The following is a 26,483-nucleotide window of genomic DNA, read 5'->3' as shown; positions in this document are numbered from 1 at the left end:
TAAACAAAGGCTGTCCACTTAGATAAATGACTTGTTTGATTTCTTGTCTGCATAAGATGAGCGATGCATTATACATGAGTGTGAGATTCTGTGTGGGTGCAGCACTGGATCTCATACTCTACCAAGTTTGCAATTGTCATTATTAAAACAATACGTTGTTCTATTCTATTCAAGTTTATTATTTTGTATGTGTGTGTTTTCTTTTAACATCTTTATGTTATGATTGTTCACTGTGCACCAGGACAGATGGAATAACTCCTTGAGCTCCTACTCTAAATAATATGCAGATGCATTAATGGGGCAATTCAATTTCCCCTCGGAGATCACTTTATACTGTACCTGTCTGTTTCGCAGCCTCTCCGGGAAAACTGGACCGTGCATGCAGCGTTACATAATCAAGTAAAGTCATGCATAGTAATTTTCACACAGTCCCTCCTTTGCAGACGGTCCCGAACCCTGATATGTGCGTAACGCAGAGTCCCATGCGCTTCCATTCATTAGCCGCGCGCAGGAGGGTGTGTGTATGAGTGCGTGAGTGTGTGTGTGTGTGCGTGTGACACACGGGATGAAGATGATGAGACTTCACTAGGACAAGTGAACCTTTTAGACTGGATAAATTTCGGGATCGGACCTGATCAGCGTGTCTGCGCTCGGACTCTCCAGCCGCGTCTAACCGGACACATATCTGCCCATATCGCCTACATACAGAAGAACATCTGCGTCTCTCTGTATGATGCCGACACATATGAGATTTCGGAGAAGGTCATTTCTCGGGCTTTTATTTCTATTCTCGCTCTCCACTTCTGCGCTGTACTTCATCTATTCAGCTCCTGGCATAGGTAAGGCACTGAAACATTTAGTGTTATAAGAATGAATAACATCTGAATACATGTGGGTGACAGCTGTAGTCTGGTCATTTAGGCTGGTCTGTTCTATATAGTCAGTGGATGGCGAATATTGATTGCCAATCATTGTTTTCGTTTTTAATTGATCATTTTGGCTATATCATATAGTAGTCCTACAGTATTATATCGGTGGTTTGTGTTTGGAGAGCACATTCTGTCATGTCCATGTCGTTTACTGTGGTCAGCATGTATGAAGATGTCCTGTGAAGACACTTCATATCTCCAGACGAGCCCCATCTGACTGAATTGCGCTTTCAGTTTTTTGACTGTTTAACTTTGTTGATAGATAGTGTTCCAATAACATTACAAATTGTGCTGATATTAGGATATGTTCGGCCTGTCGGGAGCTTTCGCTTCGCCAGAGCGCGCAGTTTCTGGTCAAATCCCGCCCCAAAGACGCACCTTCCCGGCAGCGACACTTAGCCTAGCGCTTCGGGCATCAGTATTTTATTAGGACCGTGGCTAACAACTATTCAATCCTGCATTTCAATACAGGTTACAGTAAGATTTGTAAATTCCGATTCGCGAAGAACTTTCCATTAGCTTTATTTAATTTTTAAATAATGCAATTTAGCAAACATTAACAATACATTTAAAAGATTTAGCCTACGTCAAAGATGTTTGTTAATATGCACAAATGACATGAAACATAAACTGCACATTTAGGTTAAATCCATGAGCCTATACATGTAGGCTATTAGGTTAAATTAGTTGACCATAGTTGATGTGGTCAGGTGTGTTTTATTTCTGTGTGCCGCCTTGTGAACATGTTACTTTCTGTGATTTTTTTACGTTTCCTTGTCATTTAACCTATGCAACCTCTTTCTCCTGTAGCCTTTATCTAAATTTTCCCAGCGTATTGCTAAATTGGCTTAATTATTAATGAAGACACTTTGCTTCCTTCAGCCATTGGGAGTTCCCCGTGTTTAAAAGAAGAACAAGGACCAGTAATTCTAGTATGTTAATAATGAATGAAAAGTTTAGCAGAAGTTGAGTTTGCCCCGGGGGTGGGGGTGACTGACATGTGAAGGGAGTGAAACGGGAATGCTTTCTTCTGGAAGACGTCTTTGTTTACATTAGTTTAAAGGCATGCAGGGAAGCACAAGAAATGTCAAGTCCCTATGTTTCTGGTAATTGTGGGGCATATTTTTGGCTTTGGCACTGGAGGACATTAAATATTAGCTGTTCTTTGGAAACCAGTGATTTTAGGTTATCTTCACCCAGAAAACAAAGTTGTGAAGGAATTTGCAACTTAAAAAAAAGAAGAAGTTTAGTAATCTTAAAGGGTTACTTTAGCCAAATATGAAAATTGTGTAATAATTTGCTAACCGAATCCCATAAACCTATTAATCTATGGAACACAAATATAAGAATATTTGTAGTATTCTCTTGTCATCACAGTGGTCGAATTGGGGGGGGGGCTGGGAGGGTCCCGGACCTCCCATAAGCATTAAGGGACCCCCCTATAACACCCAAAAAATATACTTGGGGGGGGGGGGGGTCCCCTGGCTTTTCAAAAAAACTATAATACTTGAAACATGAAACTAGTGAAAATTAAAATTAAAAAAGATTTGATTGCTGTATTAAATTTAGACCTGCTCATGTTACATCGTATTTTATTTTTACGAGTATGTAGAGCGTTGCTCATTATAACCAATTACACTCGATTCTGTTGAGCTTAGGAATGAAGTGGCCAATCAGAGGCGGTCAGATTAGTCATCGCTGAATTTTGTTCAGACTGAAACTTGAGAATTCCCTCATCATAAGCAACAAAAGTGCAGATGTACCTACGATAAAAGTAAGAGATTCATTTATCATACAGATTACACTCTTGAAAATAAAGGTGCTTCAGGATGCCATAGAAGAACCTTTTTGTCTAAATGGTTCCATAAAGAACCTTTAACATCTGAAGAACCTTTCTGTTTCACAAAAGCTTCTTTGTGGTGAAAAAAGGTTCTTCACATTATAAAAAGGTAAGGAAGAGATGGTTCTTTCAGAAACCTTTGACTGAATGGTTCTTTGTGGAGCCAAAAATGGTTCTTCTACGGCATCGCTTGAAGAACCTTTTGAAGCACCTTTATTTTTAAGAGTGTACAAGAGGAGTTATGAGTGCTTAAACACTAAGACTGACTGTGCTCATTTATAGTGCGTTCTTTCACTGCATGATTCAGTCTAATAAAATGCAGAAATCAAGACATGGGGGCAGAAAATGTGTATATTTATATCATTTCATATAGTTATGAAACAACACAACACACTCAGCAAAATATTGCCTCGAGATATCATTTTTTGTCTATATCGCACACCCCTATAGGCTAGATATTTAATTCTTCTTTGCTTGGTGATTGTTTGGTGCATAATTCCCAGATCATCGTAAAAAAGCTTTTATCTTAGAATTAGGTTTTCTCAACGATAATGAGGACAACACAAAAAATATGAATAATTTTATAAGGTTTTATTTAAAACCTTATAAACCCCCAAGAGCACTGTGTCATCATATTATCAACATATATACATGCATATCAAATATTGTAAACACAAGCTCAACTATACCTCTGTGTCACATGGGAACAATCCTTACTGCTTCTTGCAAACGCTTATGAATGTGTGACACACTAGAACAAACCTCATTGGTTCTCAGACCTCCGGCAATTACGGTTGAGCTTTAGTTCACCATATTTGATATGCTCTGTATGTGTTGATCAATATATATACATATAAAGCGATTGTGTTCATTAGCTCTGATTCACATGGGTTACTTTTTGATGTCTTTTTGAACTTGAAAATGTTGGTTGTCTGGACTTTCAATGAATGGACAAAATTATGAGAATATTAAAAATATCTTCATTTGTGTTCTAAAGATGAATGAAAGTCTTTTTTGGAATGACATTTTCATTTTTGGATGAATTAGTCTTTTAAGGATTTCATTTGGTAATACAAATCTGCAGATTGATTTGAAAAATGAATTGTTCACAATACGATCTATAACATGCATTTATAAAAATATTTGTAATCTCAATCTAACATACCAGTGTTATATCAGATAGCTTTAAGGTTTTACCCGCTCTAGTTATCAAAACGTTTTGACAATGTTCAGAATTCAGTGTACCAGGAATTACAGTAGATACAGTTGACCTCAATTTGGTCAAAGACACGCTATTAGAGTGCTGTGTACCTTTCTATATTTATCTCAATGAGAAATGCAGTGGAACCATGGAGATACATGTCTCGTGTCCCCATGGAAACAACGGCAGCAGCTCTATTACCCCTGAAGGGTATTTAATGCCTGTCAGGGGAATTGGGTTCGTAGGTCACCGAAACCTTCAGTAAACCACTTACTGCTCATTTCACACACGCCGCAGCTCGGGGGAGGGATCGTGGGCCACAGATGTGTCTGATTGCTGCAGTTTATTGAATTAAACCTAGAGAAATCCTGCTGGAGCTCACTAGAACACAGATCCTATTTATAGACGCGGACCCCATGGAAACCCAGTTGCCGCCGTTCGTCCTCTGAGCAAGCCACTGAACGCCAGACAGAAGATAGATGAGGAAGAGGAACCGTCTTTCTGCAGGACTGCCTTCAATCCAATCCTGAATGTGCAGTCGAGGTTCAAAAAGGCTCAGATCTGGGGATCGGAGAAACTGAGGAATACATCCGACATAATCCTGATGTTCATGAAATCATTGTTGAAATTGGTGAGCCATGACTATGGGATTAGAGCCAATGATTCCCATGAGATGGTGGTCCTATATGAGATTATGCTAAGTAGGACATGTCAACATCTTTATTGGTCCTGGAAAAGCATTTAAATCAAGCAGATTATTGGGTTACATTTATGGACTATGGTTAGGGTTTATCGGGTTGTTTGACAGTTTTTGACATCCCTGGAAAAAAAATCTGTCACCTGGTCCACACCATAACTTCATGTCTAGCAGCTAACAAAATATATGGTGACCTTCTTTTGTCTGGTTGTTTAAAGGTGATTCATCAAACCACATTTGTGTGTTCCACTGCACGGGATCTTGCGTTGACCTTTCTAAATAGCAATTTACCATAATTCCCGTGAAGCCTGTAGTTCAGACTGACAGGCTTGTGGCTATGTGAGATTTTATGCATCAGCATGTTGCATGCTAAGCCACAGCATACACATACATAGGTTACTATTTAAAGGTGGGCCTGGAAAATATGCCATGATCTTTATAATCGTGTATCAGGTCAAAAACTAATCAGAATCAAACCAAAAAGACAGAAGCCACTCAGAAAACACTGACAAATCCTAAATTAATAGCTATGTTTCCATCCAAAGATGGGAATTTAACTTGGACATATCGCATAAATTAGTTTAGGCAAAAGGGAACAAAATCATCACTTCCTGATAAACTGCCACTAAATATCACTAAGAAAAGTGGGATTTGAGTAATTATTTTAATATATGATAAATTACCTTCGCCTCAGAGCAAGCAGACGAAACACAATAAATGCGATCATTGCTTTTGGAGGCAGATATCTGCTGTTTGGGAAAGCAGTCGTGTAAGACAATTATACAGAATTACTTTGATGACAGACTTTGCTTGGGCATTTCAGAACGACCAAAACAACATATAGATGCTGTGCAATGAGAACGGTCCGCTGGTTAGTCAAGTTATCCCATCGTGCAAAGTCACATGACTTTTTTAATGCACATGCTGGAATTAATTAGGTAAATGTGTTTCCATCATAGTTTATGTGCATTTTTTCTTATTGGAGAAAAAGTTTATTCAACTATATTTTGTGCATACGTTTTTGTATGTGAACTTTTAGAATTTATGCACATCTTGGCGTTTCCATCCAGTGTTTTAATTTTTTTATTTTTATGCAATATTCCAAAATGTGCATAAAAAATAGGTTGATGGAAACATAGCTAATGTTAAGGTGTTGTTGGGTAGTTTTTTGTGGTTTCTAAAAGCTTGCTTACTGATCCAAGTCAAATAGGCTCACCCCATGACTCAATGATATTCTGACCTACACCAAAGGTCAGACAAAGGTCCTCAACTCTGCCCCGAAGACCCACTGCAGAGTTTAACACATCTGAACCAGCTAATCTAAGTCTCTAAGGCTACTTGAAAACCATAGGCAGGTGTGTTGGAGCAGGTTTGAAATAAACTTACAGGACACTCGCACTCCAGGTGCAAAGATGAAGACCTCTGATAAAGAACTGAAATTGTTACCTTAAAGAGCAGTTTTTACCTGATTTAACCCAGAACAATTTGTTATTAAGTAATGTATTTAAGTTGATTAATTTTTTTCCATTTTATCAGTGTATATTAAGTGAAAAAAGATTAGGAGTATGTATGCATGTAAGAAAGGTTAACACTTTTGCAAACAAGTATGCGTGACTTTTACTATTTTCTTCTTCAAGCTTTCTGACCACATAGATCACCGCATGCATTGCACATTTATGTGTTCGACGCCACAATCCCCAAAAACCTACTTACACTCTTAAAAATAAAGGTGCTTCACGATGCCATAGAAGATCTTTTTGTCTAAATGGTTCCATAAAGAACCTTTAACATCTGAAGAACCTTTCTGTTTCACAAAAGCTTCTTTGTGGTGAAAAAAGGTTCTTCAGGTTATAAAAAGGTAAGGAAGAGATGGTTCTTTCAAAAAACTTTGACTGAATGGTTCTTTGTGGAGCCAAAAATGGTTCTTCTACGGCATCGCTTGAAGAACCTTTTGAAGCACCTTTATTTTTAAGAGTGTAAGTGAACACTCATGGAGACACATGCAAATGCTGCAAAGCTACAAATGACTCTTCAGCCTGGAGCCGTGCAGAAACAACATGTGCTGAAATAATCATTCACGCCGTCCATGTGGTGTTGTAAGAGCGCGTTTATAATGCAGGATCCTACCAACCTCACATCTACTTTGAATTATCTTTATAAAAGTCAATGAACTGTGTGACTGGCTCGACACAGAGTGTACAGTAGTCGCTTAGAGGCAGGGCTTTCCAGCTGGTCTCTGGTTAGTGTCGTATTTGCATGGCCATTTGTTTACAGAAGATTAGGGCACATGGAAACGCAACAAGAAGGATCATGGGGAAAAGAAGGGCAAAAGCATCTACCATGTCATTTTGTGATAGGTAGGGAAATGTCCATTCTTTTTTTATTTATTACAAATGCGTGAAGTGTCATTTGTTCTGCAGTAATACAGGAGATGAATCTAGAAAGACTGAACCCTTATACACTGTCATATTCTGTGTTACTTTGGTGAAATGCTCACAGTTGTCAGAGGTAGGATGTTAACCACATCTTTTACCTGCATTGAAGGTATGCCCCCTAGAGCTACCATCTAATGTACAAGGACAGTCATGTGATGCTAAATACCGCAGTAAGAATGGAATTTGGTTAAACATCAACTGGGGGAGGCAGCTGCCACCTTCCCAATCACTACAACATGTAATCCTCTTAGCCCTTTCTCTAGCCACGTGAAAAATGACTGAGCTAATCTATTTACTCGTTTCATTGGCACGGTAATCAACAGACTTATCGTCTGTTCATAATCAGTATATATAGATGTATGTGACCCTGGACGTTGCGGTAAATTTATAGAAATTTAGATTTATACAGCATCTGAAAGCTGAATAAATAATCTTTCCATTGATGTATGGTTTGTTAGGATCAGACAATATTTGTCTGAGATACAACTATTTGAAAATCTGGAATCTGAGGGAGCAAAAAAATCTAAATATTGAGAAAATCTCCTTTAAAGTTGTTCAAATGAAGTTCTGAGCAATGCATATTACTAATCAAAAATTAAGTTTTTATATTTTAAATTCTCATAACTAATTAGTATTAATATACTAATTAGTTATGAGAATATGGAGCTTTTCTTAGTTTTTCTCAGTCGCTCTGGTCCATTTCTCGAATCATCCTTAATATTTGCAAAGAAGTATGTGCATTTCTCAAAACAATTCGTACAAACTGCACTGCACAATAGGTTTCCTGCAAAAGCCTGTAACTTACTCAAACTCTTTAGTTCATCTCTCAAAGTAAGTATTTATGTCAATGAAAAGGTCAATATTTTCAGATCTGTCAGGTGTTTTAGCCACCACTGTACATAGAAACTACAAACTGGTGATTTTTCTGTTAAAATTACCTACATTTTTTCTCTTTTACACACGATTGATGAGGTTCACTCTAAAAAAAATGGTGCTATATAGCATTAAAAGTGGTTCTTTAGCTCGTAATCATAGGGGAAGCACTTTTGGTGCTGTATAGCACCAAATCTTGGTGCTTCAGTGGTTCTTCAGCGGTTCCTCACCGGTTCTTTGTCATGACTTAAGTGCTATATAGCACCTTTACCATATACAGTACCTGTTAAGCTCCTGTATGTTTCTTCAGCGGTTCTTTGGGGTGATTAAGGTGCTATATAGCACCGCTACCATATACAGAACCTGTTAAGCTCCTGTATGGTTATTCAGCGGTTCTTTGGGGTGATTAAGGTACTATATAGCACCGCTACCATATACAGAACCTGTTAAGCTCCTGTATGTTGCTTCAGCGGTTCTTTGGGGTGATTAAGGTGCTATATAGCACCGCTACCATATACAGAACCTGTTAAGCTCCTGTATGGTTATTCAGCGGTTCTTTGGGGTGATTAAGGTGCTATATAGCACCGCTACCATATACAGAACCTGTTAAGCTCCTGTATGTTGCTTCAGCGGTTCTTTGGGGTGATTAAGGTGCTATATAGCACCGCTACCATATACAGAACCTGTTAAGCTCCTGTATGTTGCTTCAGCGGTTCTTTGGGGTGATTAAGGTGCTATATAGCACCGCTACCATATACAGAACCTGTTAAGCTCCTGTATGGTTATTCAGCGGTTCTTTGGGGTGATTAAGGTGCTATATAGCACCGCTACCATATACAGAACCTGTTAAGCTCCTGTATGGTTATTCAGCGGTTCTTTGGGGTGATTAAGGTGCTATATAGCACCGCTACCATATACAGAACCTGTTAAGCTCCTGTATGGTTATTCAGCGGTTCTTTGGGGTGATTAAGGTGCTATATAGCACCGCTACCATATACAGAACCTGTTAAGCTCCTGTATGTTGCTTCAGCGGTTCTTTGGGGTGATTAAGGTGCTATATAGCACCGCTACCATATACAGAACCTGTTAAGCTCCTGTATGTTGCTTCAGCGGTTCTTTGGGGTGATTAAGGTGCTATATAGCACCGCTACCATATACAGAACCTGTTAAGCTCCTGTATGTTTCTTCAGCGGTTCTTTGGGGTGATTAAGGTGCTATATAGCACCGCTACCATATACAGAACCTGTTAAGCTCCTGTATGGTTATTCAGCGGTTCTTCAGTGGTTCTTCAGCGGTTCCTCACCGGTTCTTTGTCATGACTTAAGTGCTATATAGCACCGCTACCATATACAGTACCTGTTAAGCTCCTGTATGTTTCTTCAGCGGTTCTTTGGGGTGATTAAGGTGCTATATAGCACCGCTACCATATACAGTACCTGTTAAGCTCCTGTATGTTTCTTCAGCGGTTCTTTGGGGTGATTAAGGTGCTATATAGCACCGCTACCATATACAGAACCTGGCAAGCTCCTGTATGTTTCTTCAGCGGTTCTTTGGGTTGATTAAGGTGCTATATAGCACCGCTACCATATACAGAACCTGTTAAGCTCCTGTATGTTTCTTCAGCGGTTCTTTGGGGTGATTAAGGTGCTATATAGCACCGCTACCATATACAGAACCTGTTAAGCTCCTGTATGTTTCTTCAGCGGTTATTTGGGGTGATTAAGGTGCTATATAGCACCGCTACCATATACAGAACCTGTTAGCTCCTGTATGGTTATTCAGCGGTTCTTCAGTGGTTCTTTGGGCTGATTAAGGTGCTATATAGCACCACCGATGTACAAAGAACCTGTTAAGCCCCTTTAAAGGTTCTTTACGAGCCAAAGAACCACTGTTCGTGCTGTTTAGCACCATTTTTGTAGAAAAAATACAATGCAGTATGGCACATCTTATGGTTCTACATAGCACCATTTGACAAAGGTGCTGTATAGCACCTTTAAAGATATGATGCTATACAGCACCAAAAGTGGTTCCCATATGATTATGAGCCAAGAACCACTTTTAGTGCTATATAGCACCATTTGTTTAGAGTGTTTAGTATCTGATGGCAGTGCACCTGTGTGGTTGTTGCAACATTACTCTCATTTGGATGCCACTGTAGTGTCCAGAAATGAGGAAAATCTGGTCGTGCAGGGTGAGTTTTTGCGGCGAATACAAATGTTGCATGTTCCAGCAGGAAGCTGCCTTTTTTAAAAATAATTCTGGACCAGCTTTCTCCAACATTTTCAAATAAACAATTCTAAAAATAAATAGAGCCGTATTAAAGGGCAGTGGTCTGGTGCCCTGCTTTGACCAGCTGGCAAACTGAAATGTGTTACTTAAACAGAAACAACTGTAATTGTAACTGTACTAGGTCGGTGTCAGTCCTCTGTCGTGTGTGTCATGTGTTCCCGCCTCATGTGTCCATATTTGGTTTGTTTCCTGTCCTTGTTAAATGTAAATCATTAGTTAATTCTGGTCCAGCCGTGTTTGTCTCGTTATCTATGATTAGCCTGTATTTATAGTCCTGTCTGTTGAGTTTGATTTGGTCTGGTCTACCCGTTACTCCCTGGTGTTTCTGTCCATGTCAGCCTTGCCTTGTCTTGCCCTGCCATGATGTCGTCAGTAAAGAGTATTATTTGAGTTTACATCCTCGTCTGCGTGTTCCTGTGTCCTCCTCGTGTGTGCACCGTGACAGTCGGGAAAATGACAAGGAAATGTGTCAGCCAAAGCAATAACCAGTTTTATGATGTAAAATTCAGCTGTTAAGATTTGATTGACATGAACTAAAACTAAACATGAACGCTCACCCGTAAAGCTACAGACAGGGTGCAGTTTGAACAAGGAATTACAACTAAAAATTAATACATTTGCCAATAATTTGTCAAAACATAATTGCCATGACAGTGTGTTGGTGTAATCTTTGTTTCTAGGTTCTAGGATCTAATTATGCTGAGATTTATGGTAAAAATCACTGATCAATATAATATTGGGTAACACTTTATTGACGTAAGATGCTTTATTAACAGGCCTATTATTAACATATTAGCTGTTTATTAGTGCTTATTAGCACACATTCTACATGACCATATTCTACATCCATAATCCTACACATTACCTAAATTTAACAACTACCTTACTAACTATTAATAAGCAGCAAATGAGGGGATTATTGAGGCAAAAGTCATAGTTAATGGTTTGCTAATAGCGAGAATCGGACATTACAGTAAAGTGAGACCTAATGGTCTCTATTATGGTAAAACCCTAGTTTTGATTCCTACATTTTCTCACTGCTGAATGCTTGATTTTGAACCCTTGATGCAAGAGTAGCATTCATCTGCTTTGACATGTTTATGTTTCTGCACAACACAAGGTGAGTTATTTGCATCACAGATGGTAGCGTGGAGGGGCGCAAGACTAATTAAACACAGTATCTTGCCAAGCAGATGAGACGTTTGTCGTGTTGTTACAGCAACAGGGACCTCTGTTGATATTGTAGTCATGGCAGCCGTTGTCACATGCCTGCTGTGTCACAGTAAAGCAGCAGAAATGGGGTTTTACTGTTCAGCTGATTGGATGCATCTGAGAGCATCATAGCCTGGTGTTAAGCCACAGAAAAAAATTGTTCATTTGCATTTATTCATTTACAAGACATTTTACCCTAAAATGAGGAATACAATTCATACTATTTAAAAAAAAAAAAAAAAGGATATATATATATATATATAATATAATATAATTAATATTAATTGTAATCATTTTGATATTTCAAGACAGAATATTAATATAATAAATAATCATTCAGTATAATCAAATAATCAGTCATTTTCTGTTATTTGAGGTTTTATTTTTTTATTTACTTTATTATTTTTTAAACAGGCCAGAAGTTATTCATATGTCATTATTCACTGAAAATCTTGCCCTACCTCATAACTCTCAAGTTTCTCTTGTATAGTATAAATTTGATGTTCGGTGCAGTGAAAGATTGTGTTTTTTTGTTGTTTTATTGCTTCTGCATCCTTAAGATTTGTAAATGAGCTGGGTGGGACAGGTTTCTGAATATTGAATTAGTGTTAATATGTCAGTGTGGGCGGTCAGATTAGCATCCTTGATAGTTTAGACTTGGGGAAAAATTTGCATTGTGAATGTGCAAAAAAAATTGGAAGTGCAGTGGTGTGCAGACCTCAGTTTGGTGGGGTGGACAATATCAAATATAAGAGAAAGAGATACAAATAAGGAACTTAGCTTTTTCTGTATCTTTGTGTGTGTGTGTGCACGTTTTTGTGACAAATGAGGACATACATTTTTAGAATGACACAGGTATTACAAGGTGAAGGTGACTTATGAGGACATTGCCCCATGTCCCCACTTTTCAAAACGCTTATAAATCATACAGAGTGAGTTTTTTGAGGGGAAAGTAGAAATGCACAGTTTCCTGTGAGGGCTAAGTTTAGGTGTAGGGTTGGTGTAGGGCAATAGTATCCCTCACCCTGCTCCGCCACCATTGGTCAGACCCCTGGAGTCAGCGGCCATCTCTCCTCCATGGCTCCTCCCTCCGTCGGCTCCACCGTGGGCCATCATCATGGCTGTGGCCTGGGTCATGCTGTGCGCCTCCTGCTCCGGGTCCCTCCTGGCTCCTCCTTCCTTCATTGGCCCCTTGGACTCTGTTTACCGGGTTCATCCTCTTCCTGAGCCTCCTCCTTAGTTTCCTCCCGCCCCTCCCCTTTGGATGTTACTACGGTACGAAGACGCACCTTCCGGGAAGGGGCGTATTGTCAGGATTGTGGACTGTTTTTGTTGTGTTTTTGCTCCCCATGTGTTCCCTGTGACCCAGTTTCTACCTCATGTTGATTATAAATTTGATTCTAGGTGTCTCGTTGTCTTCCCCAATTATCCTGTGTATAAAAGCCTTTCCTTTCAGTTAGTGTTTGTCGGGTCTCTATTGTCCATTGTGATATCCTGTCTGCTCTGTGTATCCCGTGTAGGAAGGATTAAAAGGCTGTGACTTGTATTTACTCCTCGTCTCCCCGTTCCTTGCTCAGCTCCGTAGGCAATTGTGACAATGGGCAAATATTAAATCGTAAACTTCTTCAAAAGTAGGCTACAGCTTAAAAGTCAACATTTCAAAACAAGACACTGTATTACTGAATAAACAATTATTAACAACAATACCACATGTGATTCTGAAGGCATGAGAACTAGAAAAAAGGGAGCAGGAAGAGATTTTGTCTTCCTAATATGTGCTATCAAATAGGAACATTCCATAGACTTCTACTGTTTTTATATACAGCTATTTATAAATAATTTCCGCATATTTACAGTTTTAAAAATATTTGTTTAGTTTATTTTTAGACGGTTTTTACGAATGTGGATGTCCCAAAATAGAGGTTTTGTCAGGTGTATCTCATTTTAGGGAAAATATTTGCCACCAAAATATGGTTAAGTAGCCTAAAGACATTACTCAAGACAAGAACACACAGTTCTACCCTAAAACTAAACACACATTCACACAGCAATGTATTTGGAATGCATAAAACCACCTTAAGCAAGCATGCAATGTGTGTGTGTGTGTGTGTGTGTGTGTGTGTGTGTGTGTGTGTGTGTGTGTGTGTGTGTGTGTGTGTGCGTGTATGTGTGTGTTAGGATTGCTATACAGAATTTTTAACTACTTAAAGAACATTAAGTGTGAATGGAAACTTCAAACATAGATATAAACACAAGTTTGTTTGTGTGTGTGTTTGTATTTGAAATGGATATGATAAACCACATTACGCTGAAGACGCACCAGCACATGTGGTGTAATGCGAGTGTACTCAAGGTCACACTGCAGCTCAAGATTCAAGATTCAAGATTTAAGATTTTTTATTCGTCACATGAAGCTGGCAAACTGCTGACAGGACATCAGATGGTCCTGTCAGCTCTATGCGTGAAGAGCTGATATGTTGATATTATGCTGTTTGATGGCTTCCTGTAATTGTTTAGCTGATGTTCGGACCTTCAGTCTGCCATTATACCACACTAAAACAATCACTAACCCTAAGTATGAACAATAGTAATAGTCATACTTGCCTCAGCACCACTAATCATTCTCACTGGTCATGTGAGTGTTGTTGTTGAGGAATTGGGGTGTGTGTGTGTGTGTGTGTGTGTGTGCATGTTTTGTGACATATGAGGACACAAATTTGTATAATAACATGGGTATGACATAGGTATTACAAGGATAAGGTGACTCATGAAGACATTACCCCATGTCCCCGTTCTTCAAAGGGCTTATGAATCATACAGAGTGAGTTTTTCTGAGAAAGTAAAAATGAACAGTTTCCTGTAACGGGTAGGATTAGGTGTAAGGCGATAGAAAATACGGTTTGTACAGTATAAAAACCATTACACCTATGGAATGTCCCCACAATTCACAAAAATGTGTGTGTGTGTGTGTGTGTGTGTGTGTGTGTGTGTGTGTGTGTGTGTGTGTGTGTGTGTGTGTGTGTGTGTGTGTGTGTGTGTGTGTGTGTGTGTGTGTGTGTGTGTGTGTAGTGTACGGGTGGGCTACACTGATGCCTTACAATATGAGTAACCCATGACTGGCCTTCATGTGATCTGGTCCACAGTTCAGATCAGGCCATTGCTAGCATATGACTCATAAACATATGAAACACACTGTTTTAAAAGTTTGGGGTCAATATGATGTATTGTTATTATTATTATTATTATTATTATTCAGCAGCATGGATGCATTAAATTATTTAAACGTGACAGAAAGGACTTTTACAGTACATTGTTACAAAAAAAAAAGGATTTCAGAATAGTGCTGTCTTTATGAATTTGTATTCATAAGAATATATTCACTAAAGACTGGAGTATTGGTGCTGAAAATTTAGTTTTGCCATCACAAATATAAATGACATTTTACGGTATATTCAAGTAGACAACAATTATTTTAAATTATACTAATATTTCACAATCTTGCTGTTTTGCTGTATTTTTGATCAAATAAATGCAGCCTTAGTTAAAATATGAGACTTACGAGAGATTTAAAAATCTTATTGACCCCAATTTTTTGAATGGTGGTGTATCAGAGCATTTTTTTTCAAGCAGTACTTTTATTAATAGACCATCAGATCCATATTTAGACTGAGCCGGCTCATTTTTTAAAAGTTTTTCAATCAGAAAGCCCCCATTCCCAGCAGCAGCAGCATGATCATGTGATCACAGCTTACTGAAGTCACAAGACACTTTATGGTCGTCTGGAGAGTCTGAAATGCTGGCAAACTGCTGACAGGACATCAGATGGTCCATGTCAGGATAAATCAATGGTAGCGTTTGAACAGAGTAATACAATGCGTGCTGATATTAGTCAAACAACTCCTCACAATGCTTACGTGAATGTAATTATATAGCATTACACAAATAGTTGGATAAGAAGCTGGTTGGGGGTAATCAGGATTCGAGAGATATGAGGCAAACAGAATCATAAAGATTTATGGAGATGTTTATTGTCTCTTTAGTGCTATAAACTGGTCTGAATGAAAAGCTCACGATGCTCTTGTACTGTAGTTTATAGGTCATGATATGGTAACCTAAAAGCTTAGTGGACTGTTGTGCTTTGAAAAGAAAGCAATTAACAAATGCAATCACCATCTAATCATTCCATTAGAAAGAAAGTCACAAATTAGATCTTTTCAAATGTTTTGATCTTGTTTTAGACTCAGCTTATTTTACTGCATCATTCAAAACATAATCTTATAATGTTTTGGGAATGTGCCAATTTGTACAGTATTTACATGATTCTTAAATGTTTGTAGGAAAATTCTGATTTACGTAATTTCTACCCAGTGTTATTTTTCATGTAGCTGCATTAGTCACACAGAGAGATAAGACACACACACACACACACACACACACACACACTACATGACTGGGTAATCAGAGCTTAAGGTGGGCATACATTCCTAAGATTCCTGTGTGTGTGTGTGTGTGTGTGTGTGTGTGTGTGTGTGTGTGTCTTTACAGCAGCTCGTATATATTGAGAAGATATGCCTTGAGAAGGTTTTAGATGTGCTCAACATGAGCAAATCTGTTGTAGCATGTCTGTGTATGAAAAAAAGAAAGAAACAGGGAAGGTATCCATTATTAACCACATCCATGTACCATCTATTATCCTAGCGCTTCCTTATGAAATTAGGTTTGTGGTCATGTACAGTAAATGGGTGTAGTGTTTAAGGGAGGAATTGCTCAGTTATAAAACTGTTCTAAATACGCACACATGGCACACACATACACTCAGTTAGAGTGTGAGCATAAAGATGTGTGGGTTATATGAGGGACGGTCTTATCAGCACATAAAGAGCCATTGTTTTCTGCTTTATCAGCACAGCCTTGTGACTGTGCAGGACTCACACACACACACACACACACTCATGAAGGACAGAGTCCAGCACTGTAGGCTAGCACACATTTTACCTTGTTGATGCAAAAATTAAACATTAATGCCTGAAAATAAGGGTGTTCTTTTACAGCATGTTAAAGTGTGTGAAATCTATTAAACACAGGGCCTGTGGGATTCTCACTCAATGATAACAGATTTGTTCAGCTCTACAGTTGTTGTATTTGGCAGCAAGTGTAAAAAGAATGACAATATGTGTCAGTATTGTGACTGCAGTTGTGTGGACTACTGTTATTGTATATTTGTGTGTGTTTGTGTGTGTTTAACAGCATCTAGGCACCATTCACTTATGTATGGGAAAAGTGCAGCATGAAAACCCTTCTTATCATCTCCTTTTTGGTCTACATAACATAAGAAAGAACATTTTATAGTGAAATATTATTTTCTCTCCAGAAAACATTCTTCTCTCTTGTTGTTTGTTTTTGCAGCTGAAAAACCATGCTGATGGTCCTTTAGAAAATGGCACACATGCTAAACCGCCAATCTCACCCCAGCTGCAGACCGAGGGCATAATCATTATGTGTTGTGTTGGCATGTATGTAGTTATCCTGATGATAATAGCTCTCTCTTCTTCTCTCTCAGTTAACGAGTACCTGTTCATGGTCCAGGCCCGTGGGATCCAGATCCGTGAGGATGTGAAGAATATGGGGGCTCAGATTCTTGAGCAGATGGTCCGCAGTGCCTACAACGTCAATGGCACAGGTACAAAACGCTATGAAGAACAGACGACTAATCTTCCTTCCTATAGAACATCCCGTCAGCGGCGATGACATTTCCTCAGGAAGTGAAGGCATTACATCCTTCTGAGACCCACCGAAAACAGCACGGTTTTGTAGGAAGACTCTTTAGACAATAACTTTAACATACTTTGCAACAGTGATTTAGTGAAAATCTTTAATAAGGTGTCTATAAAACATGTTTGCATTGTGTTTTTGAATGTAAGCGTATAACTACAAAACCAAAAGAGGGAGTTTTCATGGGAAACCCCAAACATCTCTGCAAAATCCAGGGTGGGATTACACCAGGGTTTATGAAGTATGTGGTCTCACAGAAAGAAAAAAAACAAAAAAACCCAATAAAAAAAGAAAAGAACTGCTGGGTCTCTGGAAGATAGTTGCAAAAATGCTTTTCTTACGTAGATTTGTTGTCTTGTTTCCAGCCAAAATAGCTAAAAATTCTTAAATCAAGAAGGATTTTTTAGACAAGTAAAAGTTAGTAAGAGTCCAAATTAAGTGTCACAGATGGGCCAGGCTCAATCACCAGCCAATCACAGCGCACTCCCTCACCTGAAATCTAATCACCTGCACCTGCACGTCATCAATGGCAATCATCCCGCACTCCTCAAATACTCACACCTCACAACACTCCAGTGTCTGGTCTCAGTCCTGTGAAGAGGACTACTATAGCTGTCATAGTGCTATGCTTGATACGTACCGTCTTGTTTACGTACCTGCTGTGGTCCATCCCAAGAGTGACTTCCAGCAATCCCAAGTCTGTCAGCTCCCGAGTCTCGTCCTGATCCACTGTGTTGGTGAGGTGTGCAGTTACACCTGTTCCGTGTCTCCTGTTTGGAAAAAGATATTAAAGTTACCATCCATCCTAAACACCGAAGAATCCTTGTATCCTCACTTGCCTGATTCATTCCACCAGCTCAAGTCTGTCAATAAAACCCATTCACATTACGTCACTCAGTCTGTGTCCTACTTCTGTAACATTAAGTGAGTTTATTAAGAAAAATATTCTTGTTTTCTGTTTGAAATAAGATTATTTTTGCTTACCCCATTGGCAAAATTGTTTCAAGCAAACGTTCACTTAATTCTGACTTTATTTCTGAAAACAAGGCAATCATTTTTACTTGTCTAGAAAATCCATCTTGATTTAAGATTTTTTAGATATTTTTGCTGGAAACAAGACAAAAGTAAGAAGAGAATTTTTTGCAGTGTGGGATGTTTGTTATGTATTGCTGTATGAATGTTTGATTCTCTTATTTTCTAGACTATACGTACGAGTTTAACTTAAGTGAGACCGATGTCCCCACCACTCCTTACCTCCCAGTGGGCTTCACGTACAAGCCTGATCAGGTCTGCCCGGAGAAACTGCCCTCCATGAGTAAGTGCAGGAACTTAATGTTTCTTGTAGTACTTTTGAGGAACTTTACACACTTCAGAAGCACTATATGACCAATTCATATAGTTAAAGCTCCTAAGAGTAATTTCCTCAGTGAATCAGGCTGTACTTTGTGTTTGATGATGAAAGAATGCATACGTTGACAACCAGATAATAATCTTATCTCACCCTGAAGGGGGTTATTTCAAAGTAACGAACTGACATTAAATATTAAATGGCTACCAAATAAAAAACAAATGTACTTGAAGTTTCTGAAACTGGTTTTGGAATAGAGCTTGTGCAGCTTTGTTTCTGGTGGCGTTAGCTGTAATGTGCTTACAAAGCTCACATAAATACTGGTATGATTGACAGAAGTTGTTCTAATGATATGCACGCTCTCTCTTCCTGTCTGTCAGAGGGCAAGATGAAGGTGAACATGAGTGAGATCACTCTAAACGAGGTTGAGAGACTACTCAAGAAGGCAGATACCAGTCTGTCAGTCGGGGGCCACTGGAAACCGCACGACTGTCTCCCACGCTGGAAGGTTCGTCATAAAAACTGAAGCTATCTCTTACCTGTTTCCTTTTTTTTTTTTTCTTTTTGTGGTTGTGGTCTGAGGTACAGAAAGTTTGCTTCACAAAAAGCTATGTTGAAAGATGGGTTGAGTCTGTTATTTTTTAAACGCCTGTTATTCGCTTCTCTTTATGTGGTTATAAGCACACAGGGACTCAGTGTTCATGAAAGTTTTTATTTGGGTTTAAATGCTTCTGTTGAAAACAGTTGTTGCCAAATTAAAATGTTTTATGCAAGAAGCAGTAGAATATTTTTTACATTTAATATTTACACACACACAAAAACACGTCTTAGATATTGTAGCAGTAATAGAAATGTGGTAAAATGCTGAACTTTGATCTTTGACACTGAGAAGTGATATTTCTTATCATTATCATTTTCCTATGTTCTTGTGTTTTAGGTGGCCATCTTGGTTCCTTTCCGTAATCGCCATGAGCACCTTCCCATACTTTTCCGACATCTGATCCCAGCTCTTCAGAGGCAGAGGCTGCAGTTTGGCTTCTACGTCATTGAACAGGTCAGAAAAAGAAAGCTGTCACACTTTACCACCTTGTAATTCTTTTTACAGCAACTGTAAAAATGTGTATACTGCAAAAACCGTTCGTGTAGGATGCTATTGTCAAACTATTCTAAATTGTCCCACTGAAACACAGCAGAACATAAGATTGTTTTTACAAATGATTTATGCACTACACATTACAATTCAGCTCAACTCCTGTGAATGTGTTACTGCAAGCTGCCATTATCATGAGCAACACTAGTCCTATTTCATTGTACAAGTAGTGGTAAGAGGTAAAGGAAAGGGAGTTAATCAATGTTTGTGTGTGTCCACAGGCAGGAAATGAACCGTTCAATCGTGCCATGCTGTTTAATGTCGGTTTCAAAGAGGCCATGAAGGACTTGAACTGGGATTGCGTAATATTTCACGATGTTGACCACATTCTGGAAAATGACCGCAACTACTACGGTTGTGGTGAAATGCCGAGACACTTTGCGGTCAAACTCAACAAGTACTCTTACATGTAAGTTTTCCTAACACGCTGTTTTCTCCACGTGTGATTTTGACTGTGTATGAATTATGAATGATGTTTGGTTGTGAATAAAGATGCGTATCTCTCTGAACATGCAGGCTTCCATATGCGGAGTTCTTTGGTGGTGTGAGTGGACTCACCGTGGAGCAGTTCAGAAAGATAAACGGCTTTCCCAATGCATTCTGGGGCTGGGGAGGGGAAGACGACGACCTTTGGAACAGGTATGAAGGTGAAATTCTGTAGAGCTGTTAATGGGATTTTGCAACGCAAGGATCTCATATCTTTTCGAAAGAGACACTCCCACAAAAGTGGTCTAGCAGCCAGTTTACTGTAAAAGATGACACTTCCTGGACTGGACTATCTGGATCCCACTAAATGTATTGTACATACAATAAAAGGAGTGATTGCCAACGGACGTTAAAGGTGCACTCAGTCATTTCCCCTCAATTTAGATGGATTACACCGATAAAAGAGTAGCCTTTCAAAGCCTAATTTTATTTCACGTGGCTATCATTACTCTTAAAAGTATTTCATTTTATTGTATACTAAAATCATTTTATTGTATTTATAAGTAAACTTGAGTAAAGTTTCATGTAGAAAGCATACTAAGATCAATGTACTGTTAGTACATTTGTATTAAACCAGCATCCTGCTTATAGTTTATTCACACTATGGAAGAATTGTCAATAAAATCAACCAAATGTTTATCCGTCTGTACAAAAAAAAAAAAAGATTAGGTTCAGTTCCACCAATGTACTATTAAGTTGTTCTAGCAAAATGCTGACTTATTACTATAAACTTTCCATACTATCTCATAATATTGTTCAAACGTATGCTATAGCGACACATAGATTATTCTGTCAAAAGAGTAATCAAAACTACAAGCTAAGTAAACTTAGAATATGAAATCATATTTGAAGTATATCTTGATCAAAAGATTAAGTACAAGTATAGGCCAAATAAACTTTCCTGTATTAATTTATCAGTATACAAGCCAAGTACACTTAAGTATAACTTCACTAAGTATATGTCATATAAAAAGTAGACTAAAAGTATATTCTCTTATTTTTTAGTTTTACAAATTATACCAACAGCCCTGTAGAACAAGCTTCTTTGGTAACACTTTAGTATAGGGACCAGTTCTCATTATTAGCATGCCTATTAATATCATATTGTTTCTTTGTTAGTACTTACATATTCTGCATGACCATATTCTACATCTCTAATCCTACCAGATACCTAAACTTAACAACTACCGCACTAATTATTAATAAGCAGCAAATTGGGAGTTTGAGGCAAAAGACATAGTTAATGGTTAGTTAATAGAGAGAATTGGACCTTAAAATAAAGTGACCGCTTCTTTTTTGTAACAGTAGCTAAGTACTCCACATACTACAGTCTTGGTTAGGCCACCTATTATGAAACCCATTCGTACAAAGAATAAATTCATCTTGGGTGATTGTGATAGTGAATTTCTCAAATGGCATCTGTAACCAAAAACTATTTATTTTGCATGGTTGCATTTATGCAGTATAGTTTGTATTATTAGTAGTAAATAATGTAAATAGTTCACTTTTTGCAGTGACTTGGAACATAGTTGACACTGTTTTTCCAGGGTTCAGTTTGCTGGCTACGAAGTAAGTCGACCTCATGGAGACACTGGTCGCTATATGTCTATACCACACCACCATCGAGGAGAAGTCCAGTTTCTGGGCAGGTAAGATGACAACAGCCCTTTCTAAATATTTCTTTTGTCATATTTCAGATGAAATCCTGACCGCATGTAGTCGACATCGAATTGTTGGGTAACAGAATACCCAATAGATCTTACATAAACAATTATCATGCAAATTGTTGCATTGAATTGAATTTCATGGAAAAGGCCCAGTCTTTTGTAAGATTATGCCTTATTCATGAAAAACATGCACAACAGATTTCTGTGTTTATCAGTCCTAAATCCATTCTTGTGTAAATTATTGAACTAAATGAAACTTGGCGTAAAATGACCAAATTTTATATCCCTTAATCCTGCACCATACCATAACATAACTACCACACTAACTATTAATAAGCAGAAAATTAGGGGTTTATTGAGGGAAAACACATAGTTAATAGTGACTAAATTTGGCCTAATTGTTTTACAGACATTCTGCTCTTTTTTTTTTTTTTTTAATGGTTTATATTTAAATTTAATTACAATTACGTTATAATTTGTTCTGCTTGTTTCATTATTGGGCTGAAAGCCAAGGCCGAATAAGTGTTTGACAGGCTGCTGCTTTTGTTTTTCAGATACAAGCTGCTCCGTAGATCCAAGGAGAGACAGAGCCTGGATGGCCTGAATAACTTGAATTACTCCCCTCTAGTGTCCCGGAAGAGTCTGTACACTAATGTGTCAGTGACGCTCAGTCGAGAGCTGGCCCCTGTCGCCGATTACTGACAACACACAAGGGACGGGCAAGACAGGCCCACGCCTCATGCTACACCATTTTTATAACTTATTTTTTAGGAAGTGTGGGGGGGATCATACATTTTTAATTTTATTATAATTGTTTTTAAATTTGCCTTTTCTACATTTTTTTTTTTTTAAGCTAATATTACCACAGTTTTGTTTTGTTTTTTTCCCTTTGTCACTCATCCACTGACCTTCTGTTATGTGAATGGATCCGTTCTTGAATCCAAACCCCAACTGCTGGTTTACCCTCGTCGGACCAATCAGATCCGACATGTGGTGTTTGTCTTCTAATCAGACTTCGCCTGGGGGTGAAATCGCATGTTTACAGCATGAATGAGAAAAGCTATTGAACAAGTTAATTACAATTATGCTAAACAACTTCAGAATAGCCATTTTAGGAGTTGAGGGATATGCCCTTTTCTCTGCCAGAAACAAACACAGCTGGTTGTGTGTGTTAGGATGTAAACCAATAAATGCAGATTAAAATATTTATTAAATATAAATAAGCATGCACTGATACTTACGGTAGATGTTACTAACATCACGGGTTTAAATGTGAGTATTCGCTCATGAAATGTGGAAACGAACACCCTCGATCATTTTAGCTGTACAATACAAACATGCTCATCTACCACAATACATACCGTTCAGCACAGAGTTTTCTCGACATTAGCATGACCCCATGAAATGGCTTGACTAGCACCAGTGTCCTTTCTTGTGTTCATGTATCTTCTGCTAAAACTGGAAGTTGGGGCATATCAAAGGGCTTGTAAATGGCCAGTAGCTTTTAGTTTATGATTTGCCACTCGCGGTTTCTAATCAGGGACAGGCGGTATTGAAAGGGAGGTATTCTATTGAGTTAAAATTTGCCCAGAAGAAATTTTGTCCTCTATAGTTATGGGTTTTCCGTGAAGAGATATTCTTGTTTGTACAGCAATTTTGAATCCGTCTATCTGCTAAAGTGAGTTTTCTCAACTCTTAGGAGTACACCAGCACATCATAACTAATAGACATGATGGACTAAAGGCCACAAAATGAGGTCTTAAGAGCCGTATACAAACCACCGCAACGCCAGCAAAATACGCCTCGTCTGAACGGTCACGCAGTTTTGCTGTGTTCACCGGGATATGTGTCATTGGAACTAGCTTAGGACCGGCTGACTTGTTAGTTTTTAGATTTGTCAAGCTGGATTTATGTGGGTCTGCTGGTTATTTAAAACACTGGGTTGTCTGTCAAACAACCATTCTGTTGTTTGTGCTTACAGAGGGGTTTTTTCCATTAGTTCCTGCTTGCATTGTGTACATATTGTGAGTGTTTCCCATGCACTGCCCTTCAGTCAAATCGACATGCTTTGCATTTTGAGAAATCAGCTGTTGCCTCTCTGCGTGTGTAGTCATGACATGTGAATAGGTTATAAAACCCTATTGAGTTTTACTAGAGCCAATATTTGACATTGTTTAATTCCGAGTGTTATTGCCAGGTAATCTCTTGAACTGAATATGGACAAACAGACTGAGCAACTCTATTAGACCAAACACACACACACTTTGGGCCTCATTCGTGAAACCACTTGCATTTAACAACTTGCGTTCAAGAAATTTTGTAGAAGCGTAGAACACATGCAAGTAATATCGAGAGAGTTTCCATTCGTGAAAGCAGATTGAATTTCTGTGTCGTCATTCATAAAGCATTATTGCGCAATTTGTTGTATTTAAATGAAAGCAACTTATTTTATGAACAACTCGCACAGAAATTGGTTCTGCTTGTTTTATAATATCCTGAGATACAGTGTCCATGTCAGTCATTTATGAACCATAAATGAGGCCCTTAGCTTTCATTCCACTGTAATAGCACATTATCATTACACGCGTTTGTCGTTTAGAGACTTCGTAATGCGTATTTGTGAGCGTGTTCGTGTGCATTCATCAAATCACAGAGGCTGGACCTCGTATTTATTCATTCTTTTATGAACACTTTTTTTTATTAGTTTTAGTTAATTTTTACATATTTCTATCTTGTTTTACTCTAATTTTGAGGGAAACAGATCAAGAGAGATAACTGTGATGTATAATCAAGCACTGAAATCTGTTTCTTATCGCGTACAATGTGAGACTGATTTTGGGAAGAGAGTCTGTTGCTGTTAAACTCAATGGACGGCTGTTTCGTATGATGACACGAGAGAACGAGAAAGTTAGAGAGATTGTTCTTGAGCGCCCAGTGAACGTATCCTGCCCTGATAACCAATGGTGCTGACCTCACAGACATTAGTACTGTGCTGCCGTGGTACTTTTGTCTTGTAACAGATAATTAGACGGGATTGAATCTAATTACACTCTTGCCTCATTGACCATCTCGGCAGCGCGATCTGTCCGTGTAGCAGGTAAATTATAGCTGGACGTACGCTCAAGCAGATCTTTCTAATGTTTGATCCTCTCTGTGTTTGACGCTCATGGAGTTTTGCGCCAATGTTTAGGGTCCTTTTTGCTCGTTTAACAATTAGCAATTAATACTCTCACACTGTGTCCAAATCCAATGCAACATGACAAGATCCTAGCATGATGCCACAAACCGAGTGACCAATCAAAACGAGCTCTTGCTTGTCAAGTTTGGTTTGGAAAAATAACTTATTGCTGTATTGCACATCAAAATACACTCTACATTGTGTGTCCGTAAAAATTGGGCACATTGTAGGAAATTGAGGAATTGTTTTTGTATCGATTTTTTTTTTTTTTTTTTTTTTTAAAGATTTTAAAATTTGAACAGTTCATTAAACGGGATGTTTTTTGTTTGATTCCTTGCTTCTAAATTATGATTAAAATCGGTTATGATTTTTTCCCCCCACTTTATAAGAGTTATGTTTTGTTTAATAGAATCAAAGTCTCTTGCTCCTGCTGGGTTTATTTAACTTACAGATAAAATAAAATGCAATACTGATCTCAAATCAGAGATAAAACACAGAAAATCTTACTGGTCGGTCCTGCCCCATTTTTCTTTATGGGCCACGCCACTGGCATACTCCAGTCCACTATAATAACCCATTCCGCTCCAGATGAAATGACAGGGAGGGCCACAAACCACCCCTTGAACAACTGGCTGCCTTAAAACCTGTTAATTCATTCAATATAATCATTTTTTATTTTTTATAAGCCAATATGTTTAATATGTTAATGTATTTATTCACTTGTGCATATTACGTTGTGTGTTTTGGGGAAAAAAAGTCATATAAAGGAATTTCAAAGATTGACTTACTATTAAGAATGAATTTCGAGCTCTTTAGTCAGACAATGATTTGGTGCCATTGACCTCTCTATGAATGCCATGAGCTCTGCGAGCTGTATCTTCTATTCACTCCAACATTTGTTTTTAATCATAAAAGGCCTTAAATACTGTTTTTATGATAATTTGTGGTGATGATGATGATGATGTTCCTCTATGACATTATCATGTATCTTACTAAGATCTTTTGTTGGCCAAACCTCTGCATCTGGAAATGAAACATTCAACATCATTTGTATATTATCAAGACAACTGAAATGTTATGAGAAAAGATGCGGTTGTCCGTTATTAGGGATCAGGTTTCCTTGAAGTGAAGCCATCTGCCACTCATACAACACATCTCAGCCTTAGTGCTTCTGTATGAACATATCTTTCAGTAGAGACACTTTCTATGATGTGAGATCTTTTTTTCTATTATCATTGTTGAAATGACTGAAGTGCACCAATAAAAGTGTCTTTAAGCAATATATTTTGTTGTTTGGTGTGTTTGAATGCTCAATTAAGTCGATAATATTCTAGTGGCAATAAACTGAATTACAAATATTGATGATGCAAAACTGTGAATCATGTTCTGATTGAAAAGTGTGCTTG

The 26,483-nt window shown here is 38.2% G+C and overlaps 1 protein-coding gene across 1 annotated transcript; it reads left to right on the top strand.

Moving 5' to 3' along the window:
- Positions 1 to 488: 488 nt before the first annotated feature.
- Positions 489 to 26,359, top strand: LOC306860458 (beta-1,4-galactosyltransferase 5-like). Its single transcript, XM_079402189.1, has 9 exons — positions 489 to 839; positions 17,037 to 17,156; positions 18,450 to 18,563; positions 18,977 to 19,104; positions 19,534 to 19,650; positions 19,968 to 20,155; positions 20,263 to 20,385; positions 21,780 to 21,881; positions 22,454 to 26,359. The coding sequence occupies exons 1-9, from the start codon at positions 731 to 733 to the stop codon at positions 22,599 to 22,601; spliced, it is 1,149 nt and encodes a 382-aa protein (XP_079258315.1). The 5' UTR covers positions 489 to 730; the 3' UTR covers positions 22,602 to 26,359.
- Positions 26,360 to 26,483: the final 124 nt, after the last annotated feature.

The sequence above is a fragment of the Barbus barbus genome, assembly GCF_936440315.1.
Source record: "Barbus barbus genome assembly, chromosome: 41".
In the NCBI taxonomy this organism is placed as follows: domain Eukaryota; kingdom Metazoa; phylum Chordata; class Actinopteri; order Cypriniformes; family Cyprinidae; genus Barbus; species Barbus barbus.
The sequence above is the reverse complement of the archived record's forward strand: the minus strand, read 5'-3'. Positions and strand labels throughout refer to the sequence as shown.